This window comes from Pelophylax lessonae (assembly GCF_965119305.1).
Source record: "Pelophylax lessonae genome assembly, chromosome: 5".
In the NCBI taxonomy this organism is placed as follows: Eukaryota; Metazoa; Chordata; class Amphibia; order Anura; family Ranidae; genus Pelophylax; species Pelophylax lessonae.
Genome location: NC_138772.1, coordinates 66637621 through 66658073, shown reverse-complemented (window position 1 = coordinate 66658073; position 20453 = coordinate 66637621). Strand labels below are relative to the sequence as shown.

The 20453-nt window shown below is 43.5% G+C and overlaps 1 protein-coding gene across 1 annotated transcript in view; it reads left to right on the top strand.

Annotated features, from left to right (window-relative positions):
- The window catches only part of TRDMT1 (tRNA aspartic acid methyltransferase 1), a 111369-nt gene that overhangs the window by 40856 nt on the left and 50060 nt on the right, over positions 1-20453 (top strand). The window contains exons 3-4 of the mRNA XM_082259641.1: positions 8060-8136; positions 13503-13574. Coding sequence (XP_082115767.1) covers positions 8060-8136; positions 13503-13574 — 149 coding nt within the window. The remainder of the gene's footprint in view (positions 1-8059; positions 8137-13502; positions 13575-20453) is intronic.

The following is a 20453-nucleotide window of genomic DNA, read 5'->3' as shown; positions in this document are numbered from 1 at the left end:
GAGACTTATGTAACTGCGTTTTAACGCAAACTTTAAAATTTTGAGATACAGATGGTGGAAATTGAAAGTGTCTGTCAGTATTTTATGATGGCTTTATCAGATAGGATATCTGCTTTATGTGGGAAAATGCTCTCAACCACTCTATGGCAACTCATTTTGGTTATTTTCATGTCTTTTCCTGAGACTTTAATATGTTTAGCTCTAAATGTTATTAAAAACACTATCTTACCAGACACAGGACAGAGTGTTTGTAGATCCTGGGTTACTGGCTGGTACCTATATGGCACTTTTCCACTGTAAGTACCGGCTAGTACCGGCTCGGCCCTGCTTGGCCCGGTTTGCTTTTCCACTGCTATGGTATAGTGTTGGAACGGTTCGGTACGGTACGGTATAGGTTTGCTTTTCCACTAAAGTAGTACTAAAGTTAAGTGGGTGGGATAACAACAGGGTGGGTGTGATTCTCTGACCAATCAGTGGCTAGTAGTGACTGCATGCAAAGGATTGTGTGATATGGTACCAGTTTGGTACCTGTTGGAACCACAATCGAGTAGGTACTGTTTTTTCAGAGTCGTACCGTTCGGTTCCATGCAGTGGAAAAGCAAACCTATACCGTACCGTACCGAACCGTTCCGACCCTATACCATGCGGTACCGCAGTGGAAAAGCACAAAAGCATGCCGAACCGGTACGGTTCCATGCAGTGGAAAAGCGCCATTATTAGGTAGCTGAACACTAGAAAAAATTAGCTGGACAAGTTTGCTGGACTGAGCTCCATGAGAGCTTAGTTGGTTGCTAGTGTCCCAAGGTAATGAACCTTTTCTTCTTTTAGCCCCCTTTCACAATGGTGCAGCTCGAGTCGCACCTTATTGGCGGCAATGAAACCGTCGCAACTCATGTCGCAGCAATTATAAAAAAGGTTCCTGCATTACTTTTTACCAATTTCATTGTGACTTGCATAGACTTCTCTTGTATGACGTCCCAAGCCACAATGAAATCGGAAGTGCAAATCGCACTGATGCGGGGCATTGAATTTATGCTGAAGTAGCGTGATTTCAAAACCGCACTGGTGTGATCCATGGTTTCAGGAGAAATCCTTTGCTTAATTTGTTTTTTGTTTTTTTTTGGATTCTTCAATCAATTCTAATTCAACAAATAGAAGTAGTAATTCAACAAATAGAAGTAGTCTATCCGCATTGATGCAACCTCAGTATAACTTTGGGAGCTGTACCCAGACCCCACATCTAATTGCTTTGGGCATTGGATCCTGCTTATGTGCTCACCTCAGCACTTAGTGCAATGTGGGGTTGATTTACTAAAACTGGAGAGTGCAAAACATGGTGCAGCTATGCATAGAAACCAATCAGCTTCCAGTTTTTTTTTTTTTTTTTGTCAAAGCTTAATTAAACAAGCTGAAGTTAGAAGCTGATTGGCTGCCATGCCCATCTGCACCAGATTTTGCACTCTCTAGTTTTAGTACAAGATAGAGATTGCGGTGATTGTTCTCTTAAAATGTGCCACATCCCTAGTTAATACATACCAAAAATTCCCCTAGGGTTGGGACTTTATAGGCACCTAGAAATAGTACGCTAATATTATAAAAAACATCTTTTATTGTATCACAAAGGTAAAAACATATGCAAAAAATACATTTTAGAGCACTATATATGGATTGTACAGAAATGGCATTTCATCAGTACATATATACAAATAGATATACAGTGGGGATCGAAAGTTTGGGCACCCCAGGTAAAATTTTGTATTAATGTGCATAAAGAAGCCAAGGAAAGATGGAAAAATCTCCAAAAGGCATCAAATTACAGATTAGACATTCTTATATGTCAACAAAAGTTAGATTTTATTTCCATCTTTTACACTTTCAAAATAACAGAAAACAAAAAAATGGTGTCTGCAAAAGTTTGGGCACCCTGCAGAGTTAATATCTTGTACTGCCCCCTTTGGCAAGTATCACAGCTTGTAAATGCTTTTTGTAGCCAGCCAAGAGTCTTTCAATTCTTGTTTGAGGTATCTTTGCCCATTCTTCCTTACAAAAGTCTTCCAGTTCTTTGAGATATCATGGCTGTCTGTCACGCACTGCTCTTTTAAGGTCTATCCATAGATTTTCAATTATGTTGAGGTCAGGAGATTGTGAAGGTCATGGCAAAACCTTCAGTTTACGCCTCTTGATGTAATCCCCCCTTGGATTTCGAGGTGTGTTTAGGATCATTATCCATTTGTAGAAGCCATCCTCTCTTTAACTTCAGTTTTTTCACAGATGGCATCAAGTTACCATCCAGAATTTGCTGAAATTTTATTGAATCCATTTTTCCTTCTACTCGTGAGATGTTCCCTTTGCCACTGGCTGCAATACAACCCCAAGGCATGGTTGATCAACCCCCATGCTTAACAGTTGGACAGAGGTTCTTTTCATTAAATTCTGTGCCCCTTCTTCTCCAAACGTACCTTTGCTCATTCCGCCCAAAAAGTTCAATTTCAACCTCATCGGTCCACAGAACTTGTTTCCAAAATGCATCAGGCTTGTCTAAATGTTCATTTGCAAAGTTCAAACGCTGATTTTTGTGGTGAGGATGTAGAAGAGGTTTTCTTCTGATGACTCTTCCATGAAGACCATATTTGTACAAGTATCTCTTTATAGTGGAATAGTGTACCACAAGTCCAGTGTCTGCCAGATCTTTCTGGAGGGATCGTGCAGTCAAATGGGGGTTTTGAATTGTTTTTCTCACAATCCTGCGAGCTGTTCTGTCTGATATTTTTCTTGGTCTTCCAGATCTTGCTTTAACTTCCACTGTTCCTGATGACTGCCATTTCTTAATTACATTCCGAACAGAGGATATTGACATCTGAAAACACTTTGCTATCTTCTTATAGCCTTCTCCAGCTTTGTGAGCGTCAACTATTTTCAGTTTTCTAGACAACTGCTTAGAAGATCCCATGGTGCTGATTGTTGGGGCAAGGTCAGATGAGTCTGGGCGTTTAAAACCTTTGAGATTGACATCACCTGGTCTTCCCAGATGATGATTGAGAACAATCCATGACACTGGCAGGTCTCAGCCTTGCAAAGGGGGCAGTGCATGCTATAAATTCTGCAGGGTGCTCAAACTTTTGCAGATGCCATTTTTTTTTGTTTTCTGTAATTTTGAAAGTGTCAATGATGGAAATAAAATCTAACTTTTGTTGACATATTATAGGAATGTCTAATCTGTAATTTGATGCCTTTTGGAGATTTTTCCATCTTTTCTTGGCTTCTTTATGCACATTAATACAAATTTTTACCTGGGGTGCCCAAACTTTTGATCCCCACTGTATGCGGATTAACATCAAGGTCACCCGACGCGTTTCAAAGCTTAAGCTTTGGACCCCCTATGAATTTTAATTCCGTACCCCTGATCTAGAGGATCAGCCTCCAAGTAATACAGGTTTGTAAACACATATGTGTTTGCCAAAACCTGGTAACGATCAGGCCAGTTACTTTTGGCTGGAGCATAGCAAGTTTCCCAGGTATGATAGTACCCTGGTTTTACAATGCAATAACATTTTGGCATCTTCAGTAATCACCTACTGAGTTTTCTCTTTGTTTGCAGTTTTCTTGGTTAATGTTTGTTGATGATATCATCTTGTCTAGGCATAGTTATCAGTGATTTATAAAAGTTGACCTTGATATCTTTTGTACACAATGATCTATACAGAGTATATGAGGGGTCTGTAGACACCTGTAGACAGACCTAATAAGTATGAGCCCCTTTGTTCATTGGTTGAGAAGCCTGCACAAGGCAGTTAAGCAAGAAATATGTCCATTGTTTGCCATACAGTATCAGATTTGTCGAAAAATAAAATAAAAATGTTTTAATCTGGAGAGACACTTAAATCAAACATGAGCACTTATGAGGGTGCATATTTGAAGCACAGCCTACTTAGCAGAGCTTTTGTTGTTCATACAGGCAATGGGGTTGATTTACTAAAGGAAAATCCACTGTGCACTACAAATGCACTTGGAAGTACAGTCGCTGTACATCTGGGGGGGGGGATCCGAAATGAGCCCCTCAGATCTACAGCGTGATTTGCCTTTCGTAAATAAACCCTAATGTTACAAAACAACAGGCTACCCATATTTTTTTTTTAGATTTGGATAGAGTCATGGGGTGTTAGAGCCACAGTCAGGTTTTTATTGCTGTGTCCACCGTTTGGGATATTTTAAGGCTCTTTCACACAGACGGCTGGGGAGGGGTCGTCAGTAAAAATGGGTGGCTGATCACGGTATAAAGCTGGCTATACACTAGCCGAAAAATCGTTCTAACTCATTTTTGAAAAACGAAAAATCGGCCGTGAGATCAGACGATCGTGCCATCATGTAATGACAGAATTTCAAACGATAAATCATTCAATGGATATAAATTAATCAGTTTTTCGTTCAGTTTGTCATATATGGGTGGCACAGTGGTGTAGTTCTGCTTTCACCTAGCAGCAAGAGGGTTGCTGGTTTGAATCCCAACCCCGACACTACTTGCCTGGAGTTTGCATGTTCTCCCTGTGCCTGCGTGGGTTTCCTCCAGGTACTCCAGTTTCCTCCCACACTCCAAAGACATGCTGGTAGGTTGATTGGATCCTGTATAAAAAAATTGGCCTTACTATGTGTATGTATGTATGTGAGTTAGGGACCTTAGATTGTAAGCTCCTTGAGGGCAGGGACTGATGTGAATGTGCAATGTATATGTAAAGCGCTGCGTAAATTGACAGTACCTAAAATTCATAATGATAATATATGCCTAGTGCACACAGTTCGGCCAAGAAACACATTAACTTTTCAAAAAATGATTTTCTATTTGTGCCCATTGACTGGACGAAAAATGAACAAACGGACCAAATGACAGATTTTCGAATTATTTTTCAGCTAGTGTGTGGCCAGCATTACTTTCCCTCTGCTACCCAACCAAATCCTAATATTACAGCCTGACCGGGCTATTTACATGAAGTCGCTGCAATGCTTTGCTTCACAGATGCGGGATTTTTAGCTCAGGTTGCAGAGTTTGACAAACTTTCCCATTGAGATCAGCAGGGCCTTGCCACAACCACAAAATGTATGACTGAAATGTACACATTCCTCTGCACATCACATGCAATGTCTGTGCGGTGCGATTCTTCTGCAAATTACATGCGGTGTCTGCATCGCACAAGTGTGAATTCAGGCTTAGTGTATTTTATGTGTGGCCCAAGACAATTCCTCTTCTTCCAGTGTGGCCCAGGAAGGTCAAAAGGTTGGACACCTGTGGCCTAGCGCATGGACACATCAAGCTTTGGGCTGGGAGCAGGCACATCAAGGTGGCATCAGGGAAACCCTGTAAGGGAACCTAGCCACCCTATAGGATACCTCTGGCCTAGCGCATGGACACATTAAGCTTTGGACTGGGAGTGGGCACATCAGGGTGGCTCCAGGGAAACCATGTAAGGGAACCTAGCCACCTTGTAGGATACCTCTGGCCTAGCGCATGGACACATCAAGCTTTGGACTGGGAATGGGCACATCAGGGTGGGTCAAGGGAATCCCTGTAAGGGAACCTAGCCACCTTATAGGATACCTCTGGCCTAGCGAATGGACACATCAAGCTTTGGGCTGGGAGTGGGCACATCAGGGTGGCTCCAGGGAAACCATGTAAGGGAACCTAGCCACCCTATAGGATACCTCTGGCCTAGCGCATGGACACATCAAGCTTTGGACTGGGAGTGGGCACATCAGGGTGGCTCCAGGGAAACCATGTAAGGGAACCTAGCCACCTTGTAGGATACCTCTGGCCTAGCGCATGGACACATCAAGCTTTGGGCTGGGAGTGGGCACATCAGGGTGGCTCCAGGGAAACCATGTAAGGGAACCTAGCCACCTTGTAGGATACCTCTGTCCTAGCGCATGGACACATCAAGCTTTGGACTGGGAGTGGGCACATCAGGGTGGCTCCAGGGAAACCATGTAAGGGAACCTAGCCACCTTGTAGGATACCTCTGGCCTAGCGCATGGACACATCAAGCTTTGGACTGGGAGTGGGCACATCAGGGTGGCTCCAGGGAAACCATGTAAGGGAACCTAGCCACCTTGTAGGATACCTCTGGCCTAGCGCATGGACACATCAAGCTTTGGACTGGGAATGGGCACATCAGGGTGGCTCCAGGGAATCCCTGTAAGGGAACCTAGCCACCTTGTAGGATACCTCTTTTTTTTTTTTTTTTTTTTTTTTTTAAAAGCCCGTAGCGTGTGAAACACACTCAAAAGACTTCACCCGGTGCATAAAAAAGTGCACACACACAAACGTGAGGAACACAAAAAGTGCACAGGGTGTGCAAACAAATGGTCTTCCCTCCGAAGAGGTAGGACCCGAACCTCGATCCCCCGGGGCGCAAGACTCCTGACAGGGATTTAAGGTACTCATGGTCTGTCTGGCCGAAACCAGACTGACCCCGTTCTTCAGGGGGACTGCCGAAACAGCCCCCACCGAGTACTAAGTGGGGCTCCCCCGAAGGGAGACCCCATGAGAGAGGGCGGACCAAGCCAAAAGGCCATATCCACCCCCTCCCAAGACTCAAGGTAGGGCCCGAGGACCCACACCCTACAAGTCGTGCCAAGTGAAAAAAAGGTGATAGAAAAGTGACAAACTACAAAGAAAAGGCACACACAAACAAAAAGGTGGGGAAGGGGAAGTGGAGAGGTGAATTAGTGCCTAAGTGAAAAACAAAGGCAGGCCTTCCGGCCGGAATAAAAATTCCTCTGGTCGAAGCCAAAAGGCCTTGCCCAAGAGGCAGGTGCTTAAAAAAATGTGCGTAGGTGCAGTGACCATGGTGCCGAAAAACTCAAGGCGAGCTGCCCCTCACCAGTGAGAATTAAGGCACCCCTGGGCTGCCACCCCAGGGGCACATACACTACGGGCTTTCTCTACCCCGGCCCTAAGGCAAGACCAAGTGTAGCCCTATCCTACCAGGAGGCATCAGAACATTGGACAGCTTAGGGAGAACCTACCTTCAACTGGGGACAAGCCTTTTGCAAGGCCAGATTCAACCCAGGAGGAAAGGCTCCCCCACCGCCACCGCCGTTCCTTACCAATCACATCCAGGAGCGGTACTAACTGGCCACGGAACCAATCCAGTTTTCTCGCTCCCTTCAAACTGGTAGGGGCGGACCCATTCAAATCAGGAAGGCATTGGAACCCTCCGGCTTTCTCTGGTTTGGCCTACTCCGGTCCTCCAGTTACGCCCAGAGCGCCCCGGTTAACTTCGGCCACCACCGATACTAACCTTCAGGTTCCATTCCAACACTGATAAGAACAGATACTACACTTGATCTTAGCCAAAAGGCCGAGATACCTCTGGCCTAGCGCATGGACACATCAAGCTTTGGACTGGGAGTGGGCACTTCAGGGTGGCTCCAGGGAAACCCTGTAAGGGAACCTAGCCACCTTATAGCCAGAAATGGATTGGGTATGACTTGCAATAAATATTTTTTCTAAAAAGACCGGCTACAAAGAAAAAAGGTAAAAAATTCAAATATAAAATATTTGCTATTACATATAATTTTCCTTTACAATGATTTATTAACACCTAACACATAATAGCTCCGTATACCTCTGTCTTTTTGCAATCTAATTATGCATATTGCCGATCATTCATTTACATTTTAAGCCCCTTTTAACGCCTCTATTGTAGTTGGCAGCATTGCATGCAGAGATGTACATCTCAGATTACCAATAATTAGAAATAATCTTCAGTCTATTGTGAAAACCCTGATTGACCTAACTGCAAGGTATCATGGGAGATTTTCCTAAATCTCAGTTCAGAGCAAACTTAATGAATGTACATACCTATAAACAGATGTAATGTTCCCTGGGAAGTAATATCGTTATATTGAATGATTTTTCTTGGTGCCTGGACTGTTTAGCTCAGGATATGCAGAGCCATCTAGATCTTTTCATGAGTTCCATTGTTCAGATGCCGTAAACTTCTTATAAAATCGCTCTTACATTTGTGGTTGTGACTCAGCATGCTTTTTCCTTCCTTTGTATCAGGGAATAACACTGAAAGAATTGGATTCCTTATCGTTTGATATGATCTTGATGAGTCCACCCTGCCAGCCATTTACACGGTAGGTTTGTAAAATAAAGGATATGTTAACAGTATTGAACAAAAATAATGGGGTAGATTCAACAACAGAGACGTCTTCTACTGCAAGGCATGAAGATCTTTCCCTGACTTTCTGGGGTTATTATTTGAAGTACAGTATTTATTTTTGAAACATTTACTTTGTTAACCACTTCAGCTCCAGAAGATTTATCCCCCTTCATGACCAGGCCATTTTTTCCGATAAGACACCGCGTTGTTTAAACTGACAATTTCGCAGTCATGCAACACTGTACACTCAAATAAAATTTCCTTTTTCCCCCACAAATATAGCTTTCTTTTGGTGGTATTTGATCTTTTGCGCTATAAACAAAAAACAACAATTTTGAAAAAAAAAACTATTTTTTTACTTTCTGCTATAAAATATATCCAATAAATAAAAATGTAAAAAAATCAAATCTTCATAAATTTAAGCCAATATGTATTCTGCTACATATTTTTGGTAAAAAGCTTGATTGGTTTGCACAAAAGTTATAGGGTCTACGAACTATGGGACATATTTATGGAATTTTTATTTATTTATTGATTTTTTTACTAGTAATGGCGGCAATCAGCGACTTATAGCGTGACCACGATATTGTGGCGGACAAATCCAACACTAGCTGACACTTTTGACACTTTTTTTGGGAACCAGTGACACTAATACAGTGATTAGTGCTAAAAATATGCACTTTACTAATGACACTGGCTGGGAAGGGGTTAACATCTGGGGTGATCAAAGGGTTAACTCTTTGCCTAGCCAGTGTTTGTGTACTATGTGGGAGGTGCATTAACTGGGGGAAGACATGGATCCTTATCCATGCTTTGCAGGAACACAGGATCCATGCCTTCCCTACTAATAGAACAGTAATCTGCCTTGTTTACATAAGCAGACTGCCGTTCTGCCTCTGTAATAAACGATCAGTGCATGCCGGCGGACATTGAGTCTGCCGGTACCCACTGATTGGCTACCGCTGTGCATGATCACAGCGGGAGCGAGCTACTGGGGGCACCCATTTGCTTCTGCTACTCAGAAGTCCGGTGTCATGTATATTATACATAATCCTTTACACAGCGGCTGTCCTGTGGCAGTAAAACTGCTATAGGGCTGTTGTGAAGTGTTTTTTTTGGTCAATTCTGAGATAAGCAAAAATTATCCAAATACAAGGGGCATGTGTACTGTTACTTGAATGTTGTTGTTTGTTGTGTATTTTTTTTTACAGCATGAAACTTTGCAACTGCGCAGGAGCTTACTGTAATACAGACCAGTCACTGCTACTCTCTATCCTTGTGCAGAGTGACTGGTCTTGTGTCCGCCCCCTCTGTAGGTTTTGGCAGGCAGCCTGTAATGGGTGGAGCTGCTGGGTCCCTCCACAGCTCTGCTCTCTGCATAGGATATATACAGCACAGTGATGATGTCACTACTTTTTACAAGGTAGTAATTTGGTTTGCTAAAGTATTTGGTGATCACAAAGTAGAATTTCATCCTTTGTGGCTATTGAGGAAGATATTTAAAGTATTCATGGCTGGGGTTCAGCTTCACTTTCCCCTTTATACAGTGCTGGCATATACCACAGTACGTCAGAGAATGTAAAATTTTAACATAGGACCCCTCTCCCAAAGAGCTTACAGTCAGATTGCCTGACCACAGTCCTATACACAGAAGGGTCAGTTTGAGCTGAAGCCAGTTAACCTACTAGTGTGTATTTGCATTGTGAGCAGAAAGTGGAGCATCTGGAGGAATCCCACACAAACATGAGGAGATAATTAAATACCTATAGTGTACCTTTGTGGGAGGTGATCCTAGGACCCCAGCACTGACATCTTTCAAGCATTTCTCAATGATCCTTAGTACTAATGTCATCGGTTGCCATATTATTGGTGGTCATCCAGCTGAAGTGTGCAGCGGGCTCTGGCATTTCTTGGGCCACTTACACATGATACTCATACTTGCCAACTGTCCCGTTTTTGCAGGGACAGTCCCGGCAAATAGGATCCTGTCCGGGGTAATTTTCATTGTCCTGGCAAGCGCCCGTTAACCGGGCTGCCTGTAAATGGCTGTTACGGGCAGCCGGTGCCCGTAAAGGAAAATGGTTATGGGCCGACATCGTAACAGTGCATGCACCGTTCCGACGCCTACCGGGCTCGGGAAAGCTCATACAAGCTCGGTCGGGCGGGAGCATGCACAGTTACGTAATGGCACCCCTGGCGCCATTAAAACCTAATTATACCAGATAGTATAATTAGGTTTTATCGTACTTATTTACACCTTGCACTTTATTTATATTTACATATTACATTTTTTGTATGGTCACACCTGAGCACATTTGACACTTTACAATTGCAGGGAATTGCGATGAGAATTTTAAATTTTAGAAAGAAGTAGTGCAGCTGAATGGGAGAATTATTCCAACTCTGCTACTTTGACCTTAAGTTTGAAATTCCCTTTTCAATTTCCTGTAATTCTCTCTTTATTGAGTAGACTCTATAATCTGATAAGTAGACGGAGATTAATTATGTGGAGTAGGCGGAGCTTCAGTGAAGTGGGTGTGGTAAATAATTGATAAATGTGCTGCAAAGTGTCCCTGGAAATTTCTTTCAAATATTGTCAACTATGGATACTCCTGTTTAAGCATCTACTTTTTCAGACATTTTTTTTTGCATATCTGCGTTTGCACAATTGTGTGACTACTTATTCTTGCGTTCTTGTTCTGCACAATACGTAAATGGGCATTTGTGCGTATTTGCGTATATTTTCACGCACGAGGCGTAAATTCCTGACCAAAAAAGCCGATTTTTCTAGTTTATATATTTTTCACTGAAGAATGCGCAGCGCTTGTTATCGCGACTGTGTGCATAGGCACATGACAATTAATAGGCTGTATTTTAGCTCCGTAAAAAAAAAAAACTGTACTGAGCTCTTTCAAGCTGCAGTGTGCAAGAGGCCTAAAGCCCCGTACACACGCAACGATTATCGGCCGACCGATCGTCCGACTTTTGTCCAGAGTTGTCTTTTGTTGGTTGGAATGTGCCTAGACTGCACACGAATTTTCTCGGCCAACAAAATTCTACTTCAGAAGTGATGTCATGTGTTGGTTTGCTTTCTTTGTGTTCTTTCTTCTCTGAGCATGCCCAGACTTGCTCATCAGATTTTTCCCTGTCAAAATCTGTACTGACTGCACAAAAATCGGCCCTTGTGTTGACGGCCAACAAAAATTTTATAGTCTGCACACCAGATTTTTTTCGGCCGAAAAGTCGGAGTTGGTTGTCGGAAGCATCATACTAACAAGCCGAAAATCGGCAGATCGGACGTTGGCCGAAAATTCCCGGCCAATTTTCGACGCGTGTGTACGGGGCTTTAGTCAGTTGTACCGTGTAAAGTCTCCTGGGGAGGCATACTCTGTCTTGGGTATCAGGCATTAGGCTACATTCACACCTGAGCGTAGCGTTTTTGCACGTTTTGTTACCGCGATTTACAGGCGTTTTTACAGGCGTTTTTTGTGCAGGCGTTTTTAGATTGAATAGAGACCAATGGAAAACGCCTGTAATCTGCCCAAAAAGAAGCTCATGTACTTTTTTGAGCGTTGGGAGTTTTGCTCACAGCGTCAAAATGCTCAGATGTGAACAGGGGCCATTGAAATGAATAGGATTTGTCTTGGGCGTTTTGAGAGCTGATCCTAGAGCAGAAAAACTCCCCAAAAACGCCCCAAAACGCCTACATGTGAACGGAGCCTTAAGGTTCTTGATTACCAGCATGACTTAAAAAGACTGACGTTGATTAAAAACCAAAAATGCTTGTTCTCAAGCACAAAAGCTAAGGGGCAACTTTCTAGGGTGAGTACTGTTTAAATACAGGCTTCTCTTTGGTGTTAATACTAACTACATCAATACCGGGCACTTTCACCCCCTTCCTGCTCAGGCCAATTTTCAGATTTCAGTGCTTTTGCACTTTGAATGACAATTGTGCGGTCGTGCAACAGTGTACCCATATAACATTTTTATCATTTTTTTGTGACAGAACTTTCTTTTGGTGATATTAGGCACCACCGGCTTTTTCATTTTTTTGCTAAACAAATGGAAAAAGACAGAAAAAAATAGTTTTTCCTAATTTATGTTGTACAATTTTGTAAAGAAGTAATTTTTCTTCTTCACTCATTCTCATTCTTCGGAAACTAAGGAGGCTGCGCTGATATGCGGCACTGCTAGGCAGCAGTGATGAGGAAGCACCGATTGGTGGCACTGATAGGTGACACTGATGGGCCAGGAGTGATGGGCGGCACTGATGGACACTGATATATGGCACTGATAGTCAGCACTGATGGACACTGATTGGTACTGTTGGGGCTGCACTGATAATCATGACACTGATGATCAGTACCCTAATTATCAGTTTAAGTCCCGGTTCACACTTGTGCGATGCGGGAAGGCTGCGAATTCGCAGCCTGTTCCCGCATCGCAAACGCACCCCTGGCAGTTCACACTGCCATATGCGATACGCAGGGGGTGTCAATGAAATGTTAACGGCACCCCCAGTTTGATCGCATATGGCAGTGCGATCTGACAGTTCGCACAGGATCGGATCGCACAAGTGGGAACCACTGTGCGATCCGATCCTGATGCGGCTGGAAAAAAGGGTCATGTGCGTGTTTGGTGCGGATACAGTGCGAATTCAGCCATACAAAGTGTATGGCTGAATTTGCATCCGCACCTCCGATCGCATGTAATGAAAGAGCAGTGCGCTCCGAATTACATGCGATCGGTGCACTCGCAGGAATGTGAACCGGCCCTTAAAGTCCCCTGTCACAATTGCCAGTTACCAGCTCTGCTTTCCTCACGCTGTGACAGCACGGAGAGCCATCCCTACCAGGAGAACACAGTAATGATTGCTAGCAGCTATACCTGCTGGCAATAATCGTATGCCAAAAATCCAACATGCTGGTTGTACCCAAGTCAATCTATCGATTTGATGGTTTGTTCCTCGTCCAGTCCAGCAGGGACCAGGATTCTGACCATCTATGGCCGGTTTCAATGTAAAAAAAAAAAAAAAGAATTTGACCAGAACAGTAATATAGGGGGGATTTATCCAATTTGATCTCATCCATAACATGACATGACATAAATGTGTTGTAAATGAAGGGGAATCGCCCCAAAAAGAGCCCAGACAGCCATACAAACTTGAAACGTTCAATTTGTTCTCTGCTTTCTCCACATTCTCTACTACTCTTCACTGTTTGGCATGATTTGGACTTGAAGTATGTTTATCCCTACTCACATTTAATATGTATGCAGTGAAACTAGAAGTTGATCACCAAATTATAAACATGTTCTTCCTTTTCATTTTTCCCCTGATAGGACAGGCCTACAAGGTGATGTGTCTGACCCCAGAACAAAGAGTTTCCTGTATGTTTTGGAAGTCCTTCCAAGGTACAATGTCTGCTTTTTTGAAGTTTATTATTGGATCAAACACAGAGTGATAAGTTCGGTAACATGTTTAACATTACTGTTGCAGATGCTTAATAAGATGATTCTGTTTGTGGAAAAATTTTACCAAAAAGGGTTTTCCAGTTGATATATGAAACTTTTTGGCATCCCTTTTCAAAATACACCACTGTGCAAAAGTTTTAGGCAGGTGTGAAAAAATGCTGTAAATTATGAATGCTTACATAAATAGAAGTATTAATGGTTTATGTTTATGAGTTAACAAAATGAAAAGTAATTGAATAGAAGAGAAATCCAAATCAAATCAATATCTAGTGTGGTCACCCTTTGCCTTAAAGTGATTGTAAAGTCACATTTTTTTTTTTTTTCAAATAACAAAAATGTTATTCTTTTTTCGCAGTTGGTTTTGCACAGAGCAGCCTGGATCCTCCTCTTCTTGGGTCCCTCGCCGCTCCTACTCCCTTCCTTATGTTGAGTTCCCCCACAACAAGCAGCTTGCTATGGGGCACCCCGAGCTGAGCTGCAACACTGTGTATCCATTTAGACACATAGCTGCTTTTCGGCCGGCTGGCCCCCTCTCTTTCTCCTGATTGGCTAACTGACTTTGATAGCCATGGGAGCCAGTGGCGCTGCTGCTGTGTCCCAGCCAATCAGGAAGGAGAGCCCCGGATGGCTGAGGGGCTTGGGAACATCGCTGGAAAGAGATGGGGCTCAGGTAAGTATGAGGGGGGCTGCTACACACAGAAGGTTTTTTATCCTAATGCATAGAATGGACGTCAGTGACCAGTCGCCCCAGGTCGACATACCAAGGGCTACGAGGCCAGTCCGGAGCCACTAAAGTGACTGGAATCCCCTCAGCCTCAATTCTGTGCAAAAGCCACGGCAGAAGCTTGAGAGGAGGAAAAGCATAACTCAGACGATACTGGCCCCACGGGGCCCTCAAAGCGTATGTGGCGTCCACCAGAGGATCCTGTGACCTTGCCACAAACTTCAGTTCCTTTCTGTTGAGCCGGGATGCCAACAGATCCATCTCAGGGAAGCCCCAATGGAGACATATCTGATGAAACTCGTCCAGAGAAAGGGATCACTCCTCTTGGTCCAACGCCTGCCAACTGAGATAGTCCACCTGCCAGTATTCCAGTCCTGGAATGTGTACGGCAGAGAGGGCTGGAACGAAGCGTTCCGCCCACCGGAGAATGCTGGCTACCTCCAAGGCTGCCAACACACTCTTTGTTCTGCCCTGGTGATTGACAAAAGCCACTGTCGTGGTATTGTCTGACTGGATCGCACCCGGGCAGACTGGCATCCGTAGTGACCACTGTCCAATACAAGGGGAGAAAGGATTTGCCGGAGAGCGAAGCCACCAGACGAGAGACCCCCCTGGTTTCCCGGCTCAGCTGAATCTGATTGTTCAGAGACCTCAGTCACATGTCCCATTTTACCAGGATTTCCCTGTGAAGGAACCTAGTATGGAACTGTGCAAACGGAAACCACTTCGAAGGTAGATACCATCAGGCACAGCACCGACATGCAAGTCCGGAGGGAGGACCACCTGCTGGACAGCAGTAGGCAAATGGCAGCATGCAACTTCTGGAGCTTGTCCAGGGGAAGTACCACTCTGGCTAGGGGTGAATCCAGAGTCAGACCCAGATAATCCAATTTTCTTGATGGAATCATAGCAGACTTCTGGTACTTTAGAAGCCAACCGAACTCTGTCAGGGTCTGTATAGTGATCTCCATGTCATCCAACAGGGCAGCAGAGGACTTCGCTTGCAAGAGGAGGTTGTCCAGGTAGCTCAGTACCGCGAGCCCCCAGTGAAGGACTACTACTAAGTCCTAACATGAACTCCTGAGATTTAAGAATGTGACACCCCCAACAAGTAAAGGACTTCAAGTCCCAGCATGAACCCCTGAGATCTAAGGGGTCACATCCTTAGATCTCAGGGGTTCATACTGAGACTCGTAGTCCTTCACTTTTGGGGGTGTCACATTCTTAAATCTCAGGAGTTCATGTTAGGACTTAGTAGTAGTCCTTCACTAGTTGGGGGGGAGTATCATGTCCTTAGCTCTGAGGGGTTCATAGTGAGATTCGCAGTACTTCACTTTTGGGAGGGTCACATCCCCCAAAAGTGAAGGACTACAGGTCCCACCACGAACCCCTGAGATATGAGGACGTGACACCACTCCCCCCCATGATTGAAGGACTTCAAGTCCCAGAATGAACCCTTGAGATCTAGGGATGTGACCCCTTAGATCTTACGGGTTCATGCTGGGACCTCTAATCCTTCACTTTTGGGAGGGTCACATCCCCCAAAAGTGAAGAGATATAAGGATAAGACCTCCTCCATCCCTGTGTGGCCGAGGGTGTCATCTGCCATCCTTTCTGTATGAGTAACTACCAGGCTCCCTCATGAGACACACATGGTTCCATCCCCGATGCCCATCCTCACCTCATATTCTTGAGAGTTAAAATTAAAATCCAGTTCCCTTCCTGCCGCAGAAGCTGGAGGAGGGAGGTGGAGCTTAACCCTAGGTGCGGAGGAGGAGGAAGATAAAAACTCCTCCGCTATGAATGCAGGGGCATTGGCCTCACTCTACTTTAGCTGACATTAAGTCACAGGTTGCTGGACACCAGGCGGTCCTATCAACCATTAGACAGTAGCGCCAGGCCAGCCGGACACTACTTTCTGTGAGTAATGTGGCGCTGCAGTGTTTTTTTTTTGGGGGGGGGGGGCATCAGATCGGCCCGGGGGGGGGAGGGGGCAATTGACACCCTACCCCCGGCCCAGTCCGCCCTGGGTTCACCACAAAATTCATACCAGTCCCATATCTGCACAAGCAGCCTGCAAGTCAGAAAAGGATGTGGTTGAGTTACGAGCCCTCCTGATTCATAACAGGCTACGTGTCCTCAACATGGAAGGGTGTTTTGCCGAGGAGAGCAAACTCCTCCTGGCAAAGCACATTGTTCCCATGTTGATGAAAACAAGGGCCTCTTCTACACAACCCCTGCACAGTGGTTGTTCTGGTCTGCAGTTTGGGGGCTTATCTTTATCTAGAAGCCCACTTTAATAGGTACCCACCAGAGACCAACATAAAGTAAAATAAGGCTACATTAAAAAAAAAAAATTAAAACACAACACATTTTTCAAAAAGTCTTTTTTGTTTTATTTTTTGTTAAAAAAAATCACACGATCATCAATCACGGTACCCAACAAATTATTCTTCAACAATCAAGCCATCTACTGAGGTCATCTGCAAATCCACTCCCCAGCATAGTCACCCCCGCTAATTGCACTGCATCCAGCGAGGTTGTACACATAAGTCATGGGGTACAGCTAAGTCATTTTCATCGCTTACTGCATCCACATACTGTAAGTCCGCATCAATCACGGTGTACAGCTTAGTCATCTGCGTCACTTATGGCGTCTACCGAAGTCCATGACAATCATGGCATCCAGCTAAGTCACCTGCGTCACTTATGGCATTCAATGAAGTCTGAGTTAATCATGGCATGCAGTGAAGTTATCTGTGTCACTTATGGCGTCTACCATAGTCCATGACAATCATGGCATCCAGCAAAGTCATCTGCGTCACTTATGGAATCCATCGAAGTCCATGTCAATTATGGTGTCCACCGAAGTCATCTGCATCACTTATGGCGTCAAATAAAGTCCATAACAACCATGGCATCCAGCAAAGTCATCTGCGTTACTAATGGCATCCACCAAAGTCCATGTCAATCATGACATCCAGTGAAGTGATCTGCGTCACTTATGGCGTCTAATGAATTCCATGACAACCATGGCGTCCAGCAAAGTCATCTGTGTCACTTTTGGCATCCACCGAAGTCCATGTCAATCATGGCGTTCAGCGAAGTCCACGTCAATTACGGCGTCCAGCAAAGTCATCTGCGTAACTTATGGCATCTAACAAAGTCCATGACAATCGTGGCATCCAGCGAAATTCGCGTCAATCACAACATCCAGCAAAGTCATCTGTGTCACTTATAGCATTCAGCAAAGTCATCTGTGTCACTTATAACATCCAGCAAAGTCATCTGTGTCACTTATAGCATCCAGCAAAGTCACTTATGGCATTCAGCAAAGTCCATGTCAATCACGATGTCCAGCAAAGTCATCTGTGTCACTTATGGTATCCAGCGACGTCATAGGTGTCACTTATGGCGTCTACCGAAGTTTATGACAAACGTGTTCAGCGAAGTCGTGTCATTTATAGCATCCAGCAAAGTCCATGTCAATCATGGCATCTAGCGAAGTCCATGTCAATCATGACGTCCAGTAAAGTCATCTGCGTTACTTTTTGCGTCCACTGAATATATATATATATATATATATATATATAAAGAAAAAAAGATTGAAATGCCATTAGAAATATTTTGAATTTTTAATAAATACAAGCTAGAAAAAAAAAATTGAAAGAAGAAAAAAATAACATTAGAATTATTTTTAAATAGAAATAAATACTAGCTAGGAATAAAACTTGCCTGTGTAGGTGGAACAAACAAGTTCACTTTAAGTTGCCTTGTATGCAGTAGGGCTGTCCAGCAGAAGATGGACGTGTCAGGGAGGTGGGAATGGGCGTGACTGCTGGGAGGAGTCTCTGTAAAGAAGGCTGTACCAGCTACAGAGAACTCGGCTCGTTCTTAGAAGGGGAAAAAGCGGAAATGTGCATCTGCAATACCACTAAACATGTTGGGAATTGTAGTCCACAAAGCAAAATGACATAGCGGCTGGGAGTGCGCTCCAAGGACCAGAAGCTGAGGCAAAGTAAAGGAGAAAGAGCATACAATCGGCATGTAAAAAAAAAAAAACATTTTGGGGAAAAATAACAAAGATTACAGATGTTTGTACTACATAAAATATGAAAAAAAGGATGAACCTTTACAACCCCTTTAATCATACACCTGACTCTAATCTCACAAAATCCCTAACTTTGTGCAAGTGTAAGAATTGATGCTGATTTGAAGTCAAAGGGTAGTCACCCCAAACATCGATTTGAGTTAGAATTTTCTTCTATTCGCTCACTTTGCATTTTGTAAATTGATAAAAATAAACAATTAAAACATATATTTTTTTAAAGCGTTCTTATTTTCAAAAACGCGTGTAACATCTTGCCGCTGTCACTGGCGGGCGTAATTATGTCATAGGCCTCTGATTCCGCCCAACACGCGTTTCATCTACAAGTGGACATCTTCAGGGGACTTTCATATTTTAAGTGGATCATCCTTTTTGGATTGTAAAAAGGACTTTTTATGTTTGTTTTTTTTTTTAACCTTTCACTTTTTTTTTTATATTATGTAATTTTGTTTATGAACTTTTGGTCACACTGTCTAGTTTATGAGTTTTCAAGGTGGAATTTCACATTGGTTTCTTGTCAAACAATATGTTTTAACATATATAAATATGTTTATATATATGGGATTAGCTATCATCTTTTGTAATAGTGGGTATAGTAATATAGGAGTTTGTGCACATCTTTTATCTTAAAGGATAAGTTCACTTTAAAAAAAATAAATAAATAAATGCACATTTTTTTGCAGGTAAAGAAATGTACATTTATTACTTTTTGTTGCAGGAAAGCATTAGATGCCATGCAGGTCTCTTGCACACTGTCAGTGTATGGGCTAACTGGTACATCCTGATACTCACTGACAGGAACACTCAATAAACTACCACGGGGCTCCACAGCGCTGTGGTCGTTCCTTGAGCACTACAGGCTGACAGCCGCTAAGGATGTCGGTTCTTGTAGTTTATTCAGACACATGGAGCTGTGTGTCTGAATGTTACGGCCTTGTTTTTCAATCAGTGGCAGCAAGTACAGGGAACTTCTCCCTGTTCTGCTGTCACAGCACTGTCTGCAGCACTGGGAACATGTTACATGTTCCACCCTAAAATCAGGTGAAACATTTAACATGTTCCCAAAGGTCCTTTTAAATCTTAAATATTATTTGTAACTCCTTGTATTGTGAGGATTGAGTGCAGCATGTTCCTATTGCGCCTAGTGCATTAAAATATTAGGGTTAATTGTGGATATACAGTAGTAATATAGGGGTTTGTGCACCTTTTTTATCTTAAATATTTAGGAAGGATTGGTTGTTCAGCTTGAGACCCAGTTCACACTGGGGCGACCTGTCAGGCGACCTGGTCGCCTGACAGGTCGCCGTAGGTCGCCTGCCATAGAGAAGCTGTGGACCCCTTCTAATAGGAGCGACACAAGTCGCTCCGACTTAGAAAAAGGGTCCGGAGCTTCTTTGGGGCGACCCGGAGCGACCGTCATAGACTTCAATGTTATGAAGTCCGTGCCGGCCGCTCCGAGGTTGCGGTGCGAGCAGCGCGCCGCGACCTATGAGGTCGCCCCAGCAAGTCGGATCTCCCCAGTGTGAACGGGGCCTTAGAGGTAACAGGAATCTTTTTTTAATTGCAATTTTATTTGCTTACATAGTGGATCTGAAAACATAATATTTTACAGTGGGTATAGAAAAGAATCGCCCCCTTTTAAAATAATCACATTTTGTTGCTTTGCAGCCTGAAATGAAGAAAGACACAGTTTTTGTTTTCTCCAGCTGTATTTACTCAACATGTAACATCCAAGTGAAAGATATAACACCAACATTTCATAAAAAAATAAAAAAAAAACATTCAAAAACAAAATCACTGAGTTGGAAAAAGATCACTCTCCTTTTTAAAAATGACTTGTAAACTCAATCAGGTGTAGCTTATCACCTTCTCAATGGCACACAAATACATTTGACTTTCAACTGTGATCAGCTGTGGTCATTTTGATTAGCTCAGCATGAAAGCGCTTTCCTGGAGCATTTCAGTCCCTGCTAGTGCAAATGAAGCA